The following is a 24,102-nucleotide window of genomic DNA, read 5'->3' as shown; positions in this document are numbered from 1 at the left end:
ACTTCCGCTTCCGGTGCGGGCCGCGCGCGAGCGCAGCAGTGGGAGGCGGCGGCGAGCTGCCGAGTGCAGGCTGCTGGCCGTGACCTCCTGGCTTCGGGCGGACGTCAGCCCAGCTTCGTCCTTGCCTCGACCCCTCCCCGGTCTGTTGTGAGCCTTCGCTCGGCCCCGGCCTCGAGGGCCGACCGCTCCGCACCCCCTCGGCCTGCCGGGCCTGAGGCCGCGCCCTGCCCCCGCCGTCGGGCCGAACTCGCCGCGTCGGACCCCGCCGCTTGCCACAGGTCCCTTCCTCTTGTCAAAAAAAACTTAACCCGAACCCTCAGGCCCAGACCCGGTGTTCGGCCCTGTCCAAACCTTCGGGCTGTGCCTCTGTCCTCCAGCCTCGCCCCGAAGCTCAACCCACCCCGTCCTGTCTGCCCGTTCCGCTTCCCTCAGTCTCTACCCTACCCTCCCGCCCCCAATTTAGATTCCGTCTTTAGACTTAAGCCGCGCTCTGGTCTCTCCTTAACAGCACTGTCCCATGCTCCCCCTCCTCCCCCAAGGGTCGACGTCTTCCGTCCACGCCCTTCACCTGCCCTCGACCCCTACCGCCAAGCCACTACTCTGTTCCCATAAAATCTTTCTCCTCTTCGTCCACTTGCCTTCATCTCCGGACCCCTGCTACCCATAGGCACACCCACAGATGCCCCCTGGTGGGAGCCCTTTCAGCTCTTTCCCCTCCCTTGAGCTCCAGCCCCAGCTGCTCCAGGTCTGTTTCCAGACCTTGCTTCCAACACTCGCTCCTTCCATTCCCGAACCTTTCATCCTTGATTCTGGCTCCTCGAACACAGGATACCCCTTTCCCAGGGATGCTCACTCCAGAATCACCCGAGGGGGCGGTTTCAGAATGCCCAGGGTACTGGATCAGAGTTGCCTGGGATACACCTGAGCATCTGGAGCAGGGTTCCATAGCCTCACTTCCCCTCCCTGAAGCTGCTCTTCAGGATCAACTCTGTCACCAACTTGTTAGATGACATAGAGTCTGTCTATATGGTTTTTAAAGCCCGTCTGACACCCGTCTCCTTATCCCTCAGGTTGAGGCCCCAGGCTTGGCCTCACCACGATGTGGCACGAGGCTCGGAAGCATGAGCGGAAGCTTCGAGGTATGATGGTCGACTACAAAAAGAGGGCAGAGCGGCGGCGGGAGTACTATGAAAAGATCGTGAGTAACCTTTAATCTGGGCTGGGAGCTCTGCTGGAGGGTGGGGCCCGGTCCTCCCGGTACGATTTGGGCTTGGAAATGCGCTAATGTTAGAGCCCAGTTTCCTCCAGAGAATGTCCATTTTTTGAGCATAATCATTGGTAAAAACTTGAGGCATTCTGTTTATTGTAGTATACTGCGCTGTTTGGTGTGGACTCAGTACAGAGCTGGGGTCAGTAGGAAGGAGGAAAGTCTTTGTAACACTCAGAGCAGTCCAGACGTGAGATTGGCCACCTCCGAATGGTGTCTATCCTGCTTATTGCTGTATTCACAGTGCCCAGAAGAGCTCAGCATTCTTGAGGTTGAATTTGGCACCCCGAAGGAGTGCCGTCATCATTCACTAAGTCAAGTCTGACCATTTCCCTCCCCTGTTTGATGCTTCAGTTGCTTTTGGAGAGAAGAGTGCACTGCATCTTGTGATCTAAAAGGCCCTTGTGGTCTGGCCTCTCAGCTTCATCCTTAGGTAGCTCCATTGGCCTTTTTTCCGTCTCTGCCACCACAGGGATTGAACCTGTAATGCATCCTCTCACCTATTTAACTGTTACTTGCTCTTGAGACCCCAGCTTGAAATGGCATTTGCCATTTCAGTTCAGTTATGAACTGGCATTTGCCAGTTCAGTTCTCCTGTTAGATGGTATTTGTTATAGACGTTTTCATTTACCATCGCATCACTGCCTCAGCCTCCTCCCTTGTCTCCTGGCCTCCAGTCCTGCCGCCTCTAATCCACCCTCCAGGGTGGAGGGGCCAGAGAGGTCTTTCTAAAGCACAAAGCTGACCCTTTCCCTCCCTTGCTCAGAACTTCTCTGTGACTCGCTAGTGCCGGGCTCCTCAACCCAGCGTTTAAGACCCTACATGTTCTGGCTTTTACCACCCCCTCCAGACTCTTGTCACTCTGCTTTCTGCCTTGTTCCTTTGCTCACGCCATCTGGCGTCCTCAATATCTAGGCTACTTTTTCTAACAAAAAAAAAAGATGTATAAAGAGTTACCATTTTACTTCCCCAAATTATATAGCCCTCTCCAGCCACAGGGCCTTTGCATGAGCTTTTCCTATTACTCGATTAACTGCTGCTCATCTGTCAGATCTCAATCCTCAGGGAAGTCTTTCCTCATCCTCCATACTCAGCCGTCATAGCTCCCTGTCATTCCCCTTTGCGGAATTTAGCACACATATCCAGCTCTGTAGCATTGGAGACTAGGTGTATTTGGGTCATGTTTGCATTCCAAGCTTGAGCCCAACGTGGTTTAAAAGAACAGATGAATAAAGCATAGCAGTTACCATTTTAATTGGTCCTTCGCAGGCACCAGGCTCTGAAAAGAGCTTTAGATGCGTGATTTCTTTGAATCCCCACAGTCACCCATGAGACAGAGGCTGCTGTTACCCTAGGAGAGGAATCTTTGAGAGCGCCTCAGTTGCCTTCTGTCACCCGGGAGGGAACCACTGGGCTGTAGAGAGAGCCCCTCTCCAGTGGTGTCAGAATAACTATAACATGACCACAAGGGCAGGGGTTGGGTCTATGTTGCTTATTGGTGAGGCCCCAGCAGTGGACCAAGAACACAGTCAGTGCTCAGGAGTGAATAGCTGCCATTTGTTAAGGGTTCGTGGTGTGCCAGGCCCTGTGCCTGCTACTTTGGCACATTCTTTCTAGTCCTTTCAGCAGGCCTGAGAGATTGGTATTGATCCCTGTGTTAAAGGTGATGCTGATAACAATGGCTAATTCTGTTGAGCATTTATGTGTTATCCACTGTGCTGAGCACTTGACGCGTCTCCACTTCATCAAATTGTCACCCCCAGCCTGGGAGGTGGTTTGCTTTTTATTGATTCCATTTCACAGATGAGCAAACTGAGGCTCAGAGAGTCATGGCCTAGATCATATAGCAAGAGGGCAGAGCTGGCATTCTAACCCAGACTCTCTGACCCTGGACCTCTCTTAGCTCTTCACCTGGGCTTTCTACTGCAGAAATAGAAGTTCAGAAAGGTGCAGCAGCTTGTTCAAGGTGACACGGCCGGGAGGCAAAATACCAAACCATACCAGGTCCTTAAGAGTTTGGAGTCACAGGGCTCTGGGTTCCAATTCCAGCTATTCCACTTACATACCATGTGGCCCGGGCAAGTGACTGTATCCCTGAGCCTGGTTTCCTCTTCTGCATGTGAAATGATGTATCCTATAAAATCACGTTTGGCTGTGAATAACGGAGACCTAAAGCATCAATGGCTTAGACAAGATAGAAGTTTATTTCCTTTTCACATAAAAGCGCAGAGGTGGCCATTTCTGCTCAGGGACCGTTTTGTTGTTCAGCCATGCATGGCTTCTCTTCCCAGTGTTGTCTTAAGGTCTAAGAGGGCTGCTCAAGCTCTAGCCATCATGTGTTCATTACATCCAGCGGGGAAGAAGAAGGGAGGGGAAAGAGGCCAGGGCGCTCATGCCAGTTAAGAAAGTCTCTAGATGTTTGCACATGGTATGTCCACTCAGATCCCCCTGGCCGGCAAGTAACCCCATGGTCACAAACAGCTGTCAGGAAGGTTAAGAGGCGTAGACTGTATGCTGGGTGGCCTAGTGCCAGTTAGGAGTCTTATTACTATCGAGGAAGGGGCAATGGATGTTGGTTGCCAACTCATGGTCTGCCACAAATGGTGGGGACAAGGACACCTCTCTCCCGGGCTGTTGGAGTGTAGTGAGATTGGGCACAGAGACCACTGAGGGCAGGCCTGCCCAGGGTAACTTGCTCAGTAAATGCCGGCTCTTGTTGGTTCTGAGGTGGTTGTTATTACCAAGTAGAGCTAGACTAGCATCCAGGTTGATGGATGGTGTGGAGGAAAAAAGGCTGGAATTGGTCCACTTAGAAGGCCTGGGACTCCGTGCTCTTGTTCTTGTAGCTGGGGAGCTCCCTGAGCTTTGTTTTCCCCCTTGGGACAGTGGTGATGACAGGGTGACAGGGAAGAGCTTCAAGAATACAACAGTGTCTGTGGGGTGCTTTGTGGTGCAGGCCCGTACAAGCAACCATTGTCCCCGTACGAGAACGTGATGAGCATTCAGATCACGGCCACCAAACTGTGGATGATAGCTGCTTTGAGGAGGGGATGGGGCTGTCACACGGGTCTCTCATCTTGCTCTTGGGCCTAGGGAGGCGGCTGAGGCGAGCACTGAGGAAGCTGAGGTCAGCTGTGATGGGCCGGGCAGGTGTGTCTAGGCAGCCGGTTTCTCTGCTCATCTGTCCATGGTGCCTGCTCTCTCTCCCTAGCTGACCCTAGTTCTGTCATTTCTCCTGTCCTTGTCAGCTTTCTTCTGATCAGCGGTTTGGATAAAGAAACAATTCCCTGTTGATGTGAAAGTGGGAAATAAAACATCTCAGCTCCGGCATCTCCTTCTCCAGGAGGGCCCAGGCTAAATGACGCATCACCTGGCTCCCCTATCCCAGCACTGCCCACTCTAGGTCGTCACTGTGGGGGATGGGCCTGTCCCCCACACTGGACTGGGAGCCCTGAGGGCCAGGCTGGCTGTCTCAGTCAGTGCCATGGCCCTAGCACGACGCCTGCACCTGGCGTCGGTGCCTGCTTAACAGTTGGCCCCATGAACTCCGGCGGCCCCCTCGGGTCCTGGAGACGTAATGATCCGTTGGTTAAGAATAGATTTTGGGTCTTGAGGAAATATTTGTACCTGTTCGCTGGAGTATGATTCACCATAGCCAAGATGTAGAAACAACCTAAATGTCCATCAGCTGATGAATGGGTAAAGAAAAGTGGTCCATACATACAGTGGAATATTATTCAGCCTCACAAAGAAAGGAAATCTTGTCACATGCTACTGCGTGGAGGCACCTTGAGGACATTATGTCTAGTGAAATGAGCCAGTCACAAAGAGACAAACACTGCAAAATTCCATGTGTATGAGGTCTTAGAAGCAGTAGAAACAGAACAGAACCTTAGAAACAGAAAATGGTTGTTGCCAGGAGCTGCGGGAGGGGAAAAGGGGAGTAGTTGTTCATTGGGTATAGAGTTTCGGTTTTGTAAGCTGGAAAAGTTCTAGAGATCCGGTGCAGAGCAAGGTGCATATAATTAACGCTATTGTACCTTTCACTTAAAAAAAAAAGAGTGGATTTTGGAGTCAGGACCATTTAGGCTCAGATCCTAGTTTTGTTTATGGCTGGTGTGATCAGGAGCAAGTGAGCCTCCCCACTCTGAGCTCCAGTTTCCTCATGGGACATGGGGGTAAGAGTAGCACCTTTCTCCCAAGACTGAGACGTTTGAGATGTACATAAAGCACTTAGTTCAGCGCCTGGCTTTTATTTTTATTATTATTATTATTTATTTATTTGGCTGCACCGGCTCTTTAGTTGTGGCACACGGGATCTTAGTTGTGGCATGCATGCAGGATCTAGTTCCCCGACCCGGGCTCAAACCTGGGCCCCCTGCATTGGGAGCATGGAATCCCAACCACTGGACCACCAGGATAGTCCCCAACTCCTGGCTTTGAGTACGGTTCCTTGACTTTTCCAGACGCTCCCAACAGAGCCAGTCCATGGACCCAGGTTTTTACTCCCCGCCCAATGCTATTTTCCTTGTTGTGGTGCTGGCACTGCCAGTGGCTTCACGCTACAGGCCGAAGTCCATCCTGCACACAGTGTCCCACGTGAGTCTTGGCTGTGGGAGCTGGGCATTTGGCCTGGCGCAGCCTCAGAACACGAGGGGCTCTTGGCCTTAGACCTGGCTGGGGCGGTCACGGGCCGAGGGCGCTGTGTGGCCCAAGGTGAGGGACTGAGGGAGGCAGGGGACGTGCGGGATGAGGAGTTAGATTCCAGCAGCGCCACCCCGCTGGACTCCGTGGGCTCGGGTGTACCCCACCCTCAGCGTCTTCACATGTGAGAGGAGAGGGAGAGCGGCCTGGCGCCTAGTGAGCGCAGGACAGGTGGTAGCCCCGTAGCAGCTGTGGTCACTGGGGAGCGTCCTTCTCAGCTCCTGCTCGCCTGGCGGTTGGGGCGGGAGGTGGAGGCAGAGCGGGAAGTGCAGGCGCTCGGGAGCTTGATGCTGACGGTTTTCTCCTGCAGGGGCTCGGCCTCCTCGTCTGTCGGTGAGGGTTTGTTCTCTTTCCTTCCGTCAGTGTTCCTGAGCGCCTGCCGTGGGCCGGTCCCTGCTCTAGGCGCTGGGGATACAACAGTGAGCAAAACAGGTCCTGCGTCGTCGTGGAAGCTGCGGTCTAGTGTAGGAGACAGGTGACCCGTGAGGGGCGGTGCTCCGAAGCAGACGGGTGCGGTTAAGGAGCTAGAGTCAGGCGGGTTGCGGGGGAGCTGTTAGGCAGAGCTGACAAGGAAGGCGGCTAGATGGAGATGGGGAATGTGTGCTGTGGTCTGGAGGCCAGCCGCCTGGAGCAGAGGCGGGGGAGAGAAGTCAGAGAGGGCCAAGCTGGAGCGGAGCGGCGAGGCTCTGAGCAGGCGGACGTGGCCTAATAGGTTTTAGCAGAACCCCTCAGGCTGCCTCGCGGAAAATGGGCTGCAGAGGGCAAGGGTGGTAGCAGGGAGCGGGGAGGAGGCCAGGAGGCCGCAGAGTGGTTGGGGAAGGTGGCAGTGCTGCGGGGGAGGGGGGAGGCGGGATGGGAAGTGGTTGGGCTCTGGGGCGGTGGTGCTGGGAGCTTGGCCAGGGTTTAGTGGGGAGCACCAGCAGCCCGGCTCGTGGCTCCTGTGGGTTCCTCTGACGTGGCAGGGGCTGCAGCTCGCCAGGGCCCGGCTCTCGGGAAGCTCAGTGGTGGGAGCTGCTGCGGCTAGATTTTATCCTTTCCTGACGCAGTTCTGGTGACTTGGAATCGTGACTCCCCACAGGAGGCCTCAGGCCTGAGGCGATAAGTGAGTGTAAGGTGTAACATCAGGTGGTGGGAGCGGCTCAGGGGCCATTCTCCATCTAGGTACCTTTGTTCTTTAAAACAGCTTTATTGAGATATAATTCACATACTGTACAATTCAGTGGTTTTCAGTATATTCACAGGGTTGTGCAAGCATTTCCACAATGTAATTTTAGAAAATTTTCATAAGCCCCAAAAGAAGCCCCATACCCATTATGGGGTTCCCCGCGCCCCGCAGCTCTGGGCAGCCACCAGTCTACGTTCTGTCTCTGGATTCGCCTGTTGTGCACATTTCACATAAATGGAATCATACAATGTGTGGCCTTTTGTGACTGACTTGTTTCGCTTAGTGTAATGTTTTCAGGGCTCATCCGTGTGGTAGTGTAGATCAGTACTCCATTCCTTTTTACTTCCAAACAATATTGCATTGTCTGCATGTGCCATGTTTTGTTTATCTGTCTTGCGTTGGTGGACATTTGGATTGTTTCCAGGGTTTGGCTGTTGTGCATAGTGCTGCTGTGAACTTTTGTGTACAAGTATTTGAGTCTCTGTTTTTAGTTTTTTCAGGTATATACCTAGGAGTGGAATTGCCGGGTGTCATACGGCAGTTCTTTGTCTAACCTTTTGAAGAACCTTGTTTCTGCACACGCTTGTCAATATTACTTGCTATCATCTGTCCTTTCAACTTTAGCCATCTTAGTGTGAGGTGGTGTCTTGTAGTTCTGATTGCTGTGTCTCTGGTGAATAGTGACATTGATTGTCCTTTCATGAGCTTATGCAGTCCTGGTGTCTTAGAGGCTGGTCCTGGCCAAAGTGCTCACACCTGCCTCTGAATGAGTGGCCTTGGGGTGGGGGTGGGGTGAAGAGTTGGGGGAAGTATTTTAGGGAGGTGGGTCTTGGTACTGGCTGTGTAGAAAGTGGGGCCAGAGCTCAGAGCCTCTTGCTACCACCTCGAGAGGAAACCCTTCCCCTGTCTCCAGGGGTTAGGTGGCCCCCGTTAGTGCTGCCAGCCTTGTGTAGGTTCTTTTACCTCTGAAGTAGGGCCTCTTGGCGTCAGAGGTGAGCCTGCTGCTAACTTGGTTGTGTGGGAGTGGCAGGGTTTGGGGCTCCGTTGGGTGGTGACCTCCATCTTGTCCTTCCCTGCAGAAGAAGGACCCAGCCCAGTTCCTGCAGGTGCATGGTCGAGCTTGCAAGGTGCACCTGGATTCTGCAGTTGCCCTGGCCGCCGAGAGCCCCGTTAACATGTAAGACTGGGTCTGGGGGTAGGGTAGTGTCTGTGACTGAGGGTTGGAGGGCCAAAGGGACCTGGGGTAGGACACAGACCTTCGGAGTCTGAGAGAGGGAAGCTTTGGCCTGCGTGGGAAGGTGAAGGTCACTAGCTAAGGCTGTACGGCAGCGGTTGGGATAAAGGCCCCGTGGTGTAGTGGTTGGAGGAGGACTTAGAGGAGAATGAGTGGGGCCGGGGCCAGAGGCCCAGATGCAGCAGAGAGTAGGTTGCCAGAGGGGGTGTTTTGGGGTGACTGGGCTTATAAAGGTGGCTCCTAGGACGTGGTTCGAGTTCTCCACTCTTGCTTGGTTCTGAAAAACAGGGCCCCAGTTTCCCCAGGGCCCTATTCTTGTCAGGAGCCTGAATGTAGATTTGGTGGGGGGGTTGGTGGCATAAGGGACTGCGTGGTGGGGGGTGAGGGTGGGGCTGGCATGGGGATCAGAGGGCTTGGGGGCCAGACTCCCAAGCGTGAGGTGGCAGGGAGCAGGTACTTTGTGTCCTGGGCAATGGGGACCCTAGGCTCCTTGCTCCCCTGCTCCCCACTTCAGGATGCCCTGGCAGGGGGACACCAACAACATGATTGACCGCTTCGATGTCCGTGCCCACCTGGACCACATCCCTGACTACACCCCACCTCTGCTCACCACCATGTAAGCTGCCTCCCCCAGGGGTTGCCAGGCAGGGAGTCCTACCCAGCAGCACCTCTTCTTTCCTGAGCCCTGGCCTGCCTGTCACCATCCTGGGAAGGAAGGAGGTGTGCACGTGGGGAGGCCCCCCCGCCCGTCAGACTGAGCCAGGCCCCTCATCCCCCTTCCTGCTGGCTTGGGATGGGGGTCTACCCTCTCCCTGTGGTCTCAAGACCTTGGCCTCCCCCAAAGCTCCCCAGAACAGGAGTCGGACGAGCGGAAATGTAACTACGAGCGCTACCGAGGCCTGGTACAGAACGACTTTGCTGGCAGTAAGTGACCTGGGGCGGCGGGGGAGTGGGGTTTTTTGGCGGGAGGGGCGGAGGGTGTCCCTGGAGACTGGAAGACCTCGACAAGGTTGGCAAGAAAAGTTATCCCAGGCCTTTCTACTAAGGGGCCTTGGGTTTTGGTCCCAGCTCTGTCATGGACCCGCTCTGTTCACATCCCTTTCTCTCTTGGGGCCCTCTGTCTCTGGAATTGGTACAGGAGATGTCTGGTGAACTAGATGGTCCTACCACATCCCATGCCCTCTAACTCTGTGGCGTTTTTTCCTAAAAAATTGGTGAAAATAGCAAGAATACATTATTTTCCTCTGTGTATTTCCCCCGCCTGCATGGGTCAGAATGTTAGCTCTGGAAAGGAAATTTCTCCTTGTTTTAAATGAATATTTAGACAGTTTGGCAGTTTGCCAAGCGTTCATACATGTCCAGTGTTCTTTTCCCAAGCCATCACCGTTAACACTTCACAAACGAGAAAACAGGTTTAGAGACTTTTCCCCTCTCTGGGCTTGTGGCGGTTCAGACCCTGACAAACTTAGAGTTTTTTGTCTCTGTTACCTCAGTACATCTGCATAACCTCCCAGCAAGGTAGGGATGATGCCCCCATTTTACAGATGAGGATATCGAGGCTCAGTGGTTGGGGGGGGGACACCATGTCCAAGGAGTTGGGGTTCTCACCCTGCCCTTATCCACTGCTGCCTCCTGCTGGACAGCTCTGAACTTCAGCTCGCCTCCTGAGAAGGACTTTGAGATACCCCCACACACACTCCCAGGATCTCCCTGTGAAATTAAGGGCCACACACTTGTCCCTTAGCCTGGCCAGTGTCGGTCTCCTCCTGGGGAAGGGTGATAAAGGTGGATTCTGTCCCTTGGGGTGGTTGTGAGGGCTCGGTGAGGAGTGCATAAGGCCCCGCACCGTGCCTGGCAGTCAGCCCTCCCAGTGGGTTCACTGTCCCCGTATTTGTTTCTAAAATAGGTGTTTTAGCATCTCTAAAATCAGAGATTGTCAAATTTCGGCAATCACTGAGGCCTTAGAATCAGGGGGAATGCGTCATCATTGATGCCGTTGTTGTTTTTGCCTTCCCCCCAGGCTACATAGATTCTTGGTGATGGAGCCAGGGTTTCCCTCAGTTCTGACTCTGTATTCATTCATTCATTCCCGCAGTTCCTGAGCACCTGTGGTGCGTCGGGCACTCTTCTGGGAGCAGGGGTCTAGTGGGGGAGCCATGTAATCACGAAAGCAGGTGGTAGTCACAGCTAAGGCGCCGTCACGACAGATGTGTGCTGTTCTGAGGTGCTTGGCCAAGGCTGGCTCAGGGAAGGGTGGGCAAGATTTCCCCAGTGAGGAGAGGCCGCTGGACTCCGGGCCAGGAGGACAGCCCTGTGGGGGAAGGGGGCGGGTGGCCTTGGGGGACAGGGAGGGCTGGCTGGCTGGAGCTCACGTGAGGCAGGTCAGCGGGGCTTTGTGGACCTACCAGCAGAACCGCGGAGGCTGCGGGGAGGGCTGTACCGTGGCCCGCCTGGGCCCGCCCGGCCCACGCACCTCGCTTTACAGATAGAAGAGCTGAGGCCCACCAAGGCAAGGCCAGGGTCCCACTGGGATTCGGGCATGTCTCACTGCAGGAAGACCCGGGGAGGCTCCAGTACATTGCTGAGCTCCTTGAGTTGCGTGTTGTGGATGAACGAGAGCCCAGATTAACCGCGCTTAATTTAAACTGGCCCACAAGGGAAGAGATATGGGAACATATGTATATGTATAACTGATTCACTTTGTTATAAAGCAGAAACTAACACACCATTGTAAAGTAATTATACCCCAATAAAGATGTTAAAAAAAAAAAAAAAAAAAAACTGGCCCACAGAGGCACAGAGTGGAGTGGCCCGTGGGGTCCAGGTGACTGACGTCCAGTGCTCAGGATAGCTTTGTCGTTCTGAAGGGTCCAGCTGAAGACCTTCCTAACAGTGGTAACAGTAGCAGCGCCAAAATACAACGCGCTCGTTCTGCCAGTGATCCCATTTTACAGAAAAGGAAACTGAGGCACAGAGTGGCTCATTTCCTTGATCAGGGTTGCATGGCGAGTCAGTGGTGTCACCAGGGCCCTCCTGCAGGTGCTGTGTCCTCAACACACACGGTGTGATTATCTGGGAATCCGTGACTCTGACCCTGGCTGTGCTTGGGTCACACCTGTCCTCCTACCCCCCCCCATTCTTGTGTCCCCCCTGAATTCCCAGTGTCCCCAGCATCCCCTGACCCACGTGCCTCTTGCCTTGCCCCAGTCTCAGAGGAGCAGTGCCTGTACCAGATCTACATTGACGAGTTGTACGGAGGCCTCCAGAGACCCAGTGAGGATGAGAAGAAGAAGTGAGCCGGGGTCTGGGGCACCGTGGGCTTGAGGGAGGCAGGCAGACTGTGAGCCCCACAGGGCACAGCCTCGTCCATCCTGTCCACCTTGGGCTCCCCAGAGCCGGGGCTGGTGGTTGGCACAGGGTAGGCGCTCGATTGATCAATGTTTAGAGGAGGAAGCAGCAGCTGGACAGGAAGGGTCTGCTGACAAACCTCTACACTGCGTTTGCAACCCATGGGATGGTAGGAGGTGAGTTAGGGCAGGGAGTTAGAGCAGGCCCCGGGCTGGACAGGCCTGGGTTTGAAACCTGCCGGTGAGGACTTCCCTCCGAGCCTTGGCGGGCTCCTCTGTGAGGGGGCTGGCGGCAGTGCCCCCTGCCTGGACTTTCCAGGGCTGCAGGAGACGGAGCTTGTGAAGTGTTTGTCCTCTGCTGCCGTGAAGTAAGCTTGTGGTCAGCAGCAGCTGATGTCGCTCTGGAGAGGGACCTCTCCAGGCTGTGTCCCTTGAGGAATGGCCCCCCTTCGCCAGGACAGCCGCTGCTCCACTTGTTCCCCAGCGGTCCTGGAGCCCTGCCTCCTTACCACCTGCTGCTGCGCAGCTCCCCCACTGCGATCCTAGTGCTTGCTGCTTCCCTCCCTCTGAAGAGTTCTCACGGTGTGGCGGGAGCTTCCTGATGACTCTCATCCTTATCCCTGACACCCCCCCACCCCCACCCCCCCGTTCAGGACGAGGCTGGCGCTGGGACAGCGTCAGGGAGTGTTGACTGAATTCAGCAGCAGGCGTGCACTAGGCCCCTACGCCGCTCTGGACCAAGCTGGGCCGTGCTGTTACCCAGGATAACGCGGGCCTGCCCTTGCAGGACTCACAGTCTGGGGCCGGGGGAGACAGATCCAGTAGCAGTGGGGCTGGGGATCTGACGATGGGGCTGGACCCCGCCTGAGGGAGGACTTTCTGGAGGATGGTGCATTGGAGCTGGAGGAGGAGGGAAGAGCCGGTGGGAGGTGGCCACAGAGGGTTCTAGGCTGAGGGCGAGCGTGAGTGAGGGTCTGCAGGCAAGGGTGCCGAGCTGCCCTGGAACTTGGGAGGGCGGCGTGCGGTGTGCGGGCCCTCGAGGCTTGGCCTGGGCTGCATCCTGCCCATAGTCTGCGCCCCCGCCCCGCACCTCCCTGGCTCATGGCTCCCCTGTCCCAGGCTGGCGGAGAAGAAGGCTTCCATTGGCTACACCTATGAGGACAGCACGGTGGCTGAGGTGGAGAAGGTGGCAGAGAAGCCGGAGGAGGAGGAGTCACCGGCCGAGGAGGAGAGCAACTCGGACGAAGATGAGGTCATCCCCGACATCGGTGGGGTCCCCTCTCTGCCCTCCCCCCCCACAGTCCCTGGGCGTTGTTTTCGTGTCTCGTCCCGCCCCCTCTGTGGGGTGCCCCCGTGCTTAGGAGCCCCGCCTGTCCCGCCCCTGCTCCAGGGCGCTGCTGTCCTCCCTTCTCACTCGTGTCCTCCTGGTCCAGCCTCCCTTTCTGTGTCTCTCTCCTTCCTCGTTTCTAGGATTCTGCTTCTATGATATTGTCCCCACCTAGGTTCTGAGTCTGTCCTCCTTGCTTGTGTCAGCCTCTCTGTCTCTCCCTCCCCTTCTCTTTCTCTCTCTTCTGGAAAACAAGTGTTCCTCCAGTTATAGAGCCTCATCCCCCATGCTGCCACCCACCTCCACCTAAATGCCTGTCTTCCCTCCACCTCTCACCCTTTCTCACTCAGCCCACCCACTGTTTATTCAGACTTACTCAGACATATGTGAAGTGTCCGTCCCCCTTCCACTGAGTCATCCAGCATCTGGCTTCTGAATGCCTGTGACCCGAACCCCCTGCCTCCCGCCCACCTAGATCTTCAGCCGCCCTCTGTCCGTCCCCCGTTCACTCCCCCGTTTACTTCCTCCACATCACACACCCCTCCCGGCCCCCACCCACCGTTTGTTGTGCTTGCCTCTGGCCAAGCCCTGCGCCAGCCTGGGGATGCCAAGATGAGCTGACTCGTTCCCTCCCTGCAGAGGCCTGCGGTCTGGTGGGCACCCCCGCCCCCAACTCCCGGGGCACTGCCCCTTCTCCCCTTCTCGCTCGGCTTTGGTCCCTGACAGCCTTTCTTTTGGTGTAGACGTGGAGGTGGACGTGGACGAACTGAACCAGGAGCAGGTGGCAGATCTCAACAAACAGGCCACGACCTATGGCATGGCCGATGGCGACTTCGTCAGGTGAGGCCGGCGGGCTGACGCCTCTCCACGTCCTGTGGACCTGGCATATGTTGTTACCCCTCTTCCCGAGCAGTTGTGTGCCTGGCCCTGCGCCAGGGCATCACACACAGAGGCTCCTGAGCTCGTGGGGTGGGTACTTGTGACTGGCTTCAGCCTTGTCGAAGCGGAGGCTGCCCCCAGCTGTGTGACCTGAGGCCACCGGACTCCTGGAAACTCCCGGGTTCCTGGGCCTGGTGGACAGCGCCCTCCAGTGGAGAGGCTTCGCTCCCCGGATCATTCACTCGCAGTTGCTGGTTGAGCCTCTGCCCTGTGCCATACCTGTGTGGGTCACATAGACCGGTCCCATCTGACAGGGTATTGAGCTGGAGTCTGAACACAGCGTCCTCTGCCCAGAACCCTCCATGACTCCCACCTCCCTCAGGCGCAGCCAGCCTCCTCACCACGGCCACAGAGTCTCACCTGTCTGGTCTTCTGCCCACATACTGCACCCCTGCCGGCCTCCATGGCCTCTTTACCCCTTCGGTGCCTGAGGCCCCACCTGACCTCGGGGCCGCTCAGTGTGCCGTTGGCTCTGTCGGCACCTGCTCAGCTCACTGTCCCAGGTTTCTCATCAGCTGTCACTTTTCTCTGGGTGGCTTCCCCAACCTCCCTGTTGAAGGCTGCAGCAGCCTCTACCAGTTCCCTGGACTTGCTTCCCTCTTCTGAGATTTACTTTCCCATCGAGGCTTTCACCGTCTAACATACCATGTTATGTGACCTTGGTCATTGTGTCTCTTCTCCCCAGAATGGTAGCCCAAGGGGGTGGGGATTTTTGTTTGTTTTCAGTAATCCCTAATACCTGAAATAGCACCTGGCATGCAGTGGGTGCTCAATAATAGTGCAAAATGAATGCGAGACCCCCAGGATGGCTTGGGGTTTCTCACTTCCTGCAGTGACACTGCCTGTGGCCTGGCCCCTCCTCCATCGTGCCCCTCGTGCCCCTCTGTAGGATGCTCCGGAAAGACAAGGAGGAGGCAGAGGCCATCAAACATGCCAAGGCCCTTGAGGAGGAGAAGGCCATGTACTCGGTGAGGGCTGGGCCAGGGTGGTAGGGCAGGTGTGTGCCTCATGGACGGCACACCCTCACCAGCCTCGTACCCACCCTGCTCCAGGGCCGTCGCTCCCGGCGCCAGCGGAGGGAGTTCCGGGAGAAGCGGCTAAGGGGACGCAAGATCAGCCCACCCAGGTAGGACGGGTTCTGCCCCATGCCCCCACCCTGCCAGCACCAGTCTTTCAGGGCTCTGGGGGAGGAGCCGGGGCTCAGGAAGACCTTGGGGGCAAGCTCGCCACTTGCAGGCAATTCCCTCCTAGTAGGGCAGTGAGTAGGGAAAGTTTGGAGTAGGCGTGGCTGTGAGGGGCGTGTGGACACCTGCCCTGCCAGCCATTCCCCTCACCCTGCTGGACTCGGGATGCTTGCCGTGCTCCCTGAGAGCCAGTGGCGAGGTGGCATGGGGTGGCTGGAAGGGTTGAGAGCAGAGTCAAGGGGCACGGGCCTGGCCCTGGACTCTGACCTGGTTCTGCTGCTTGGCCGCTTCCTCACGGTCAGAGTTTGGGCAGGTGACTTTCTCTCTTGAGCTGCAGTTTCCTTTTTGGAAAAGGGGCACCATCACCTCCCAGGAGAGGGGCTATGCCAGTGCCCACAGCGAGGTCTCGGGCAGGTTTGGATGCGGCAGTCTGATGTGGAAAGCCCAGCCTGGGGCTCCAGGCAAACCCATGCTCTTTGACACATCTCGTGTGTTTAATGGGAGTCATTGAGGGTTGCTGTGAAGCTTAAGGGACCTGTTTTGGGTTCAGGGTTTGATGTGCGGTCTGGAAAATATTCCTTAAAGAGTTGTAGAGATGCAGGTCAGTGTAGTGCATAAAAGCTTGGACTCAGGGCCACATGGCCTGGGTTGGAATCCTGGCTCTTTTCGTTTATGAGCTGTGTGGCCCTGGGCAAGTGACTTCACCTCTCTGGGCCTGTTTCCTCAGCTGTGAAGTGTGAAGAATCACAGTACCCACGTCAGAGAGTTGTTAGGAAGAGCGATTGAGTTCACTGAGTAAAGCACTTGGTGCCTGGCGCATAGTGTGCCTCTAAGACGTGTTAGCTCTTCTAGTTTCAACATCATCATCAGTAGGAAGCCAGGACCCAGTAGAGCGAGGGACTTGGAGTGGGAGGAGTGTCGCTTCTAGTCTAGGGTCCGGAGGCCAGTCAGGTCGGAGGCTGCTGAAGTCCTTGTTGCTCAGGGTCAGGGTGGGTCTGGCACATTGTGGGTCAGGGCTGAGGTTCAGGCTTCGGACAGATGTGAGGTGAGTAGGAGGAGGGATCAGGCCTGGCCAGCAGCCCCCTCATCACTGTGCCCAGCGTGTGGCCTTGGGCGCCCAGGTTGGGGGTTGGCCTTACTTCTGTGCACACTAATCCCAAATCCCCCCACCTGTCCCATCCCGTTCTTCTCTTCATAGCTACGCCCGCCGAGACAGCCCCACCTATGACCCCTATAAGCGGTGAGTTCGCAAGGCCCAGCAGTCCTCCTCATGGAGGGCAGGGGTGGTGAGGAGGGCCAGGGGGCCCACCCTGTAGGCTGCCCTGAGATCACAGACTGGAGAATGTGTTCTGGGAGTCTGAATCATTTTTTGTTTCCTAGAGTGTTAGCCTGCTTTCCTGATTTCTTTTTCCTTTAAACGTGAACCTTAAAAATTTGTTCTCATTTAGCTGTAACGTAGTCTTGTGTGGAAAATGACCAGACGTGGCAGGAAGGCAGGACTTAGAAGTCAAGTCCCTTTAATCTGAACTCCCGGAAATAAGCAGTGAGAAATAACAGGCACAGAAGGGCCTGGTTGCATACGCGTGTGTCTCCTGGTTGTGGGAGTGGTTGGGACAGAGGCTTTGAGGGTGACAGACCTCGGTCTGACCCCAGTTCCCTTTGCAGAATGGTGTGGGAGGGCCCCCTTGGGGCTCCTGGGAGGATAGGTGAGATGAGGCAGGTGCACCTTTTGATGAAAAGTCTGGCACAGTAAGTGCTCAATCCGTGGGCGCCATTAGGGATAAGGTATACTTTTTTTTCACAAAAATGGAATTAAATCACAGTTAATGCTTTAGAACTTGCTTTCCACCTGACCTGACATCTATGTTGAGGAAATCTTTTCCTGTTACATTACCGATGGGCTCATCCCTTTTTAATAGTACAGTTTGCTGTTCCTCCTTTTCCTGGTTGTTCTGAGAAGGTTTCCGTGGTCAGGAATCCGATCCTTGCACAGCTGGTGTCTTTCTGCCCATTGGCTCTGCTCGTTGCGCCGGTGGCTGCCGTTGCTCGGGGCTCTGCTGTTCTGATTTCTGTTGCTCTGTGGTGGCTTCTGTTAGCCGGTGGGCAGGCTCCAGGAGCCTGGCGTTCGAGCCCCCTGCTTCCTGCTCTGTAGGTCGCCCTCAGAATCCAGCTCCGAATCCCGCTCCCGCTCCCGCTCCCCGACCCCAGGCCGAGAGGAGAAGATCACGTTCATCACCAGTTTTGGGGGCAGCGATGAGGAGGCAGCCGCAGCCGCAGCTGCAGCAGCTGCGTCAGGGGCCGCCACAGGGAAGCCTCCCGCACCCCCCCAGCCAGGCGGCCCCGCACCGGGACGTAATGCCAGCGCCCGGTCGGTAACGCTCACGCTGCCTGCCCTACACCCCGGCCGCCGTGGGGGGGACTCGGGACGGCGGTGGGCCACGGCCCGGGCCGGCGCTGACCCGCCCTCCGTCCCCCACCTGCAGCCGCCGCTCCTCCACCACCTCCTCCTCCTCTTCCGCCTCGAGGACCTCCAGTTCCCGCTCCCGTTCCAGCTCCAGCTCCCGCTCCCGCCGCGGCGGGGGCTCCTACCGCTCTGGCCGCCACGCACGCTCCCGCTCCCGGTCCTGGTCACGCTCCCGCTCCCGCTCTCGGCGCTACTCGAGATCCCGCAGCCGTGGCCGGCGGCACTCAGGTGGGGGCTCTCGAGACGGACACCGCTACTCCCGTTCGCCTGCCCGGCGTGGCGGTTACGGGCCCCGGCGCAGAAGCAGGTGCGTGGGGCTGGGTTGTGGGGACTGGGCTGGGCGTGGGCCCCGTTTCAGCGAGACCAGGCTCTGGGAGGGGAGACCTGGGATTGGTGCAGGGGGGAATGTGCTCACTCCAGGTGTGGTGCCGGGGCTGGAGCACAGCCTCCCTTCTCAGGGATGCAGTGGGGAGGGAGACTGAGCTGTGCTTGTCACGGGAAGTCCCCAGGTGTTTGCAGCTGGCGACCCTTAGGACTGGGGCACTCCGTGGGCAGGGGCCGGAGAGTCAAGGCAGCCCTTTGAGAGAAGGCGGGGCGTGAGACAAGCGCTGCACATGGGGCAGGAGGAAAGTGACCTAGGGACGGGAGCATCCCTCCGGTCCTATTCCCGGAGGGGGCCTGGTGGATGAGAGCAGGGACTGCGGAGCCCCTGGCTGGGTATGGATTCTGGCCCTGCTAGTGAACTCTCGGGGCCTGTTTCTGCATCTGTAAAAAGAGATACAGTCACGGTGTCCCCTTTATTGGGTCGTGAAGTTGTGACAAGTGAATTCTATGTAAGTGTTTAGTACAGGGCCTGGCACTCGGTGAGTGCTTTTATTGTCATCAGCATCATTACCCGTGTTATTGTTGTGTGGATCTCAACGTCAGCTACCTACAAGGTGTAGCAGGTAAAATAGAGGGGCCGCGTGGGCCCCGGTGAACCGGGAGCATACGTCCCATCTGCTGGGCTCGTTGGCCACTCAGTGGCAGGCGTGGTGTTGCTCAGTCTTCTGGTTTCTCAAGAGAAGTTGGGCTGGATTTTTAAAGGACAGCTCTTGTTTTCTCAATATTGCCAACAAATTTGAATTTTGTAAAAACCCAGGACAGTCCCACCAGAATCAGTGTGTGGCGTTGGTTTGGCTTCTGGGTCGTTCCCTGGAGCCTGACACAGGGCAGTGTCAGGAGAAAGACTGGGGTCGGAGGGGGACCCTGGTCACATCTCTGAGGCCAGCCTGAGGGTCCTGAGCAGAGAGAGGGTGGGGCTTGCACGTCCCCAGACTGGATCCTGTGGGTCTGTGCTGCAGTCTTGCACGGGGGCGGGGGGGTCATCCCCACTGGTGGCGAGACCCTGGACCTGGCAAGGTGAGGAGGCCGTGAGCATACAAGGGGGGGCCGCCAGCCAAGTTCTGCCCCCCCAGAAGTCACCTCTCAGAGAAGTGGGTGAATGGGTGTCTAGTGAGAAGTGAAGAGCCGTCTTAGGGCCGGTGTATCTAGAGGGCGGTCTCTGTTTAGAGACTGAGGGAGGCCAGGGAGGATTTCTGAGGAAAGTAGCGGGAGAGGAGTGGAGACACAAGGACCCCAGGGCCTCGGAGGAGGCTCGTAGATTCAGTGCCTGGGTGGGGCATTGCGCACCTGGGGTCCCTGGAGCCTCACGGCCTCTCTCCTGCCTCACCGCACCCCCAGGAGCCGCTCCCGCTCAGGGGACCGGTACAGGCGGGGCGGCCGGGGGCCCCGGCACCACAGCAGTAGCCGCAGCCGCAGCAGCTGGTCCCTCAGCCCGTCCCGAAGTCGCAGCCTGACTCGCAGCCGCAGCCCCAGCCAGAGCCGCAGCCCCAGCCAGAGCCACAGCCGCAGCCGCAGCCGCAGCCGCAGCCGCAGTCGCAGTCACTCGCCGTCGCCCCCAAGGGAGAAGCTGGGCAGGCCGGCAGCGTCCCCCGCTGTGGGCGAGAAGCTGAAAAAGTGAGTGGGGCAGGGCTGGGGGAAGGGGATTGTGAGCTCGGGTGAGCAGGTGACTCCACTGTGCTCTTTTTGAAGGAACTTGGTCCTGTCCTGGGAGGTCTGAGGGGGCCACAGCTCTGCCCTTAGGGGCTCTGAGGAGTCACGCCCTTGCCTTGGGTCGGGGGTCAGAGGGGGACATGGCCCTGTCCTGCAGGGTCCGGGAGGGACCTGGTTTCTCCCTGGGGGGTGTCAGGGGCCCATGACCTTGGCTGTCTGCTCTGAGGGCAGTGCTGAGGGCGCGTGAGGTCGAAGGTGGCAGCTGGTTTTCTTTCCTCCCAGGACCGAACCTGCCGCTGGTAAAGAGACAGGAGCTGCCAAAGTCAGTAAGAATTTGGAACTCGCCCGTGTAATTCCCGCCAGCAGCAGTGCCCGAGAGCTGGGCCCGGTGGGCCTGCAGGGGGGCCCGGGTGGGCCGGGAGATCCAGCCCCGGGGATTGAGATCTGTGCCTCCCTTCCCTCCTCAACTGTCCACTGGGGCTCCCAGACCCTCGTGGCCAGTCTCCACAGCCTGCCCGTCCTCCACACATGCCCCCGCAAGTCCCAGGCTCTTGGATGAGGTGGGTTGTGGAAGCTCCGGGACACCCACCCGGTCTCCTGCCTCTTCTCCCCCTCCCCAGCCCAAGCTGACGCCACAGGAGAAGCTGAAGCTGAGGATGCAGAAGGCACTGAACAGGCAGTGTATGTCCCGCCACCTGCCCCTCCAGGGCTCCCCTGCCCCTCCTCCTTCTGGCCTGGCCGTGGGGAGGCCCTGCCCTTTGCCAGATAGGAGGCCCTTTGGGGAGGAGTGGGTGTGCACCTGCCCCGCGGCCACCACGTTTAGGGCCTTGGCAGTCTGGTTGGCCTCTCTGAGCTCAGCTTCCACATCTTGGGGGCGGGGCTTGAGGGCACCCCTCATCACTGTGTCTCTCCCTCCCCACAGTCAAGGCGGATAAGAAGGCGGCTCAGGAGAAGATGATCCAGCAGGAGCATGAGCGCCAGGTACGGGTTGGGGTGAGGGCATAGGGCTCACATAGGGTGCCGGCCCGGCCCCGCCCTCGCTGCCATCCTGCCATCCTGCCATCTCTGCCGTAGGAGCGGGAAGACGAGCTTCGAGCCATGGCCCGCAAGATCCGTATGAAGTAAGACCCCTTCCCTCCCACCTGCCTCTGGGTTGCCCTGTGTTCCCCACCACCTGCTCCGATCCAGAGCCCTGGCCGATCCCTCTGGGTGGATGAAAATAATCAAAGCCCTCGCCTGGCCTTCATGTTGTCCCCCAGTCTCCTTCCCATCCCCAGCTTACTTCGGCCACTGTGACCTCCTCCCAGCTCCGCCAGCCTCCAGCTTGGGTTACCTTTCCTGCTGTTCCCAAGATACCACCCACTTCCCTCCCTTGCTGAACTCAGGGGTCCTTCCTGACCATCCTTTGTGGAGTAGCACCCCAAAACACGACATCCTCCAGCCCCACTCTGCTTTTCTTCATAGCACTAATCTGCACCTGGCATCCCAGTGTGCACTGTCTGTGTCCTTCACTCATTCTTGTTCGTGTCCCCATTAAGAAGTCGGGTGTGGCTGCTGGGTTCCTGCTGTGTGCTTTGCCCCTAGAACACTGGTGTTCGATAAACGTTTGCCAAATGGAACGGCTGAATGCAAGCCAGCCCCGCGCTGGGAGCCAGGGCCTCTCCCCTCTCCCATTCTGCTCCAGTTCTCACCTTGACTCTTCCCCTGCAGAGCTGAGTGGCTCAGAGCCTGGGTCAGGCAGACTCAGGGTTCATTCCCAGCTCCGCCTCTCTGACTGTGTGGCCCTGGGGTGGGCACTGGCCCAGAGTCTGAACAGACCTTGGTGCCAACTGCACAGGGTAACTCAGGGGTTAGTGTCCGTAAAGCCTCAGCCCACCCAGTACCCATGGGCAGAACTGGAGGCCGTAGCGCTTGGTGTTAGCAAAGAGGAGAGTTGGTCAGTCGCAGGGTCGGGTCACCTGTTGTTTCTGGTTCTACCCTGCGCTTGCTGTGGGTCCTTGGACAAGCACTTTAAGCGCTCTACGCCAGGACTCACTGTATGAGACAGATGTGATAAGGCAGCCACCTCCATGGGGTTCTCCCGTTAAGGCACCTGGTGTGTGGTTCCTGGCGCGTGGGGAGGCTTGACGGTTGGAGCTGCTGCTGCTAGTTGTTCATTACAGGCACATCAGTGCTGGGCTTCCAGGGCTGCCATGTGCTCCCATCGGGGGTGGAGGAGCAGAGTGCCTAGGGACTCAGCGTTGTAGTCAGTCGGACCTGGGTTCTGATCCTGCCTCTGCTACCCACCAGCTGTGCGCCTTCCTCCTGTCTGAGCCTTCGGCCTATAGATAAGCCTAAGTTTGCTTATCTACCGAATGCGGATGGAATAGTTGTCCCAGCTCTTAGGCTGGTGGAGAGGATTCCGTGAGATCAGAGCCAGGCACGAAGGCACCCAGTAAATGTAGCCCTTGGGGTTGCAAATCCTGGTCCTTCTGACAAAGACCAGTTAAGCACTTAGCATGTAAGTCCCTTTGTTCTGAGGCTGTGCCCTGAGTGTGACAGGAAATTATCTATCGAACTCTCCAGCCCTTCAGCAAGCCTTTCATCGCCAGGCAGACTGGGATACAGATGCTGGCTCTGCCAGCCAGTAAGTATCCCCTCTCCGAGTTCAGTGCCCTCATTTCCAAGTGAGGAGAGGAGCAGGACATGCCCCCTTGGCTTATTCTTCCACCTGGACTAGGTTGTCGGCAGCACCTGCCCTGACAGGGACCCAGCCAGCCATCGAGTTCAGTTCAGTGTTATCGCCAGCCGAATGCCCACCCCTTCCCCTGGTTTGCCTCCCCTTCCCCGTGCAGGGAACGGGAACGCCGAGAGAAGGAGAGAGAAGAATGGGAACGCCAGTACAGCCGGCAGAGCCGCTCGCCCTCCCCCCGTTACAGTGAGTGTCCGCGTGGTCGCTTGGTCTGGAGAGCCGGGCTGGAGGCTCTGTGGCATTAAAAAAAAAGAAGAGATGTCAAACTGGGTTACAAAAAAAACATGGTAGGGCTTCCCTGGTGGCGCAGTGGTTGAGAGTCCGCCTGCCGATGTAGGGGACACGGGTTCGTGCCCCGGTCCAGGAAGATCCCACATGCCGCGGAGCGGCTGGGCCCGTGAGCCATGGCCGCTGAGCCTGCGCGTCTGGAGCCTGTGCTCCGCAACGGGAGAGACCACAACAGTGAGAGGCCCGCATACCGCAAAAAAAAAACCCAAAAAACAAAAACAAAAAAACCATGGTACATTTTTTTCCACATCAGCCCTCTATAAATTAAAACTTTTAAGTCACACACACAACACACGGTGATTGCTTTAGTCACAAGGGACTTACAGGAATTGGAAGAAAAGCTCATTCTTAGCGCGTGGGTGTGGACCAAGGGGCACAGGTAGCGTCCAGCAGCGGACACGCCGGAAGCGCCGGCGCTGCCTTAGCTGGAGACACTGGAAGCCCAGCCCTGGAGCCCACTCCTGGTCCTGGGCACTTACTTTGTTTTCACCCATCCTTTCTTTCCAGGTCGAGAATACAGCTCTTCCCGAAGGTAATAAGCAGGCTGGCCCAGCTCCCTGGGAAATCACAGTTGCCCTTTGGCACGAGGTCCCAGCCCTGATTGCTCCATCCCGACGCAGCCCCCTCCAATCCCCTCCAGTCATAGGGCCTGGCCTCAGCCCTCGGGAACATCCCTCTCTGCAGCTGAATTCCCCATCGCTGAAGCCCCAGTGGTCCCGAGCATGTCAGTGTATGTGCGCACGTGCCTACACAGCAGGGCTCCCTGCTTGCTGCCCAGCCCTCACGGGGCCTCTCTCCCCCCTCTCTCTCCAGGCGCTCAAGGTCCAGATCCCGAAGCCCCCATTACCGGCATTAGGCAGAAGCGTGGCGGGGCGGAGGGATGAGGGGGTGGGGCGAGGGCTCAAGCTGTGATGCTGCTGGTTTTATCTCTAATGGAATAAAATCACACATTATTTAATTCTCTTCACCTGGCCTCCGTGTCGTCCGTGTGGTTGGTGCAGGGCTCCCAAACCCCAGTGCCCGCCAGCCAAGGCCAGCTGAGGAAGGAGCTTGGTGGGTTCAGCTGTGGCCCAGGTGGAGGTCCCACCCACGTCTGGGCATTGGACCGGAGGCTCCTTGGTAATCAGAACTCCTGCCACTCTCAGTGAGGGCAGGGGTGCGACGCGGTGGGAACGACGGGCCAGGAATCTGCCCAGGGGCCTGTGGTGACAGGTCCAGGCCTCTCCCAGCTCTTGCCTCGGCCCCTGCCCTGGCCTCACCCACACCCACGTTGGGAACCGGGAGCACAGCTTTCAGTGCCAGTCCTGCTGTGCCCCAGGCACTGGGTGCTGGCCTTTCCCCTCACCCCCTCGTTCCAAACCGGTCTGTCCAGCTGTCCACCCCAAGGAGTGAAGCCTCCCGCCCCACCTCAGACACCC

At 57.4% G+C, this 24,102-nt stretch overlaps 1 protein-coding gene across 2 annotated transcripts; it reads left to right on the top strand.

Moving 5' to 3' along the window:
* The first annotated feature begins 24 nt into the window (after positions 1–24).
* Positions 25–23,651, top strand: CLASRP (CLK4 associating serine/arginine rich protein). 2 transcript variants are annotated; one of them, XM_060000728.1, is made up of 21 exons: positions 25–278; positions 1,071–1,198; positions 8,216–8,313; positions 8,885–8,986; positions 9,215–9,294; positions 11,578–11,662; positions 12,837–12,985; positions 13,788–13,884; positions 14,873–14,951; positions 15,036–15,109; positions 16,366–16,407; positions 17,320–17,535; positions 17,651–17,938; positions 19,354–19,629; positions 19,948–19,987; positions 20,286–20,346; positions 20,588–20,646; positions 20,740–20,786; positions 22,500–22,582; positions 23,192–23,216; positions 23,498–23,651. In XM_060000728.1, the coding sequence occupies exons 2-21, from the start codon at positions 1,100–1,102 to the stop codon at positions 23,538–23,540; spliced, it is 2,043 nt and encodes a 680-aa protein (XP_059856711.1). In that variant the 5' UTR covers positions 25–278; positions 1,071–1,099; the 3' UTR covers positions 23,541–23,651. The 2 variants fall into 2 exon arrangements, 1 of the variants encoding a protein (XP_059856711.1); XR_009517752.1 differs by lacking the exons at positions 23,192–23,216; positions 23,498–23,651 and having other exon boundaries at positions 19,948–19,991; positions 22,500–22,581.
* Positions 23,652–24,102: the final 451 nt, after the last annotated feature.

Source organism: Delphinus delphis, chromosome 20 (assembly GCF_949987515.2).
Source record: "Delphinus delphis chromosome 20, mDelDel1.2, whole genome shotgun sequence".
NCBI classification, from domain to species: Eukaryota; Metazoa; Chordata; class Mammalia; order Artiodactyla; family Delphinidae; genus Delphinus; species Delphinus delphis.
Note: the sequence above shows the minus strand (reverse complement) of the source record. Positions and strands in the feature narration are given on the sequence as shown.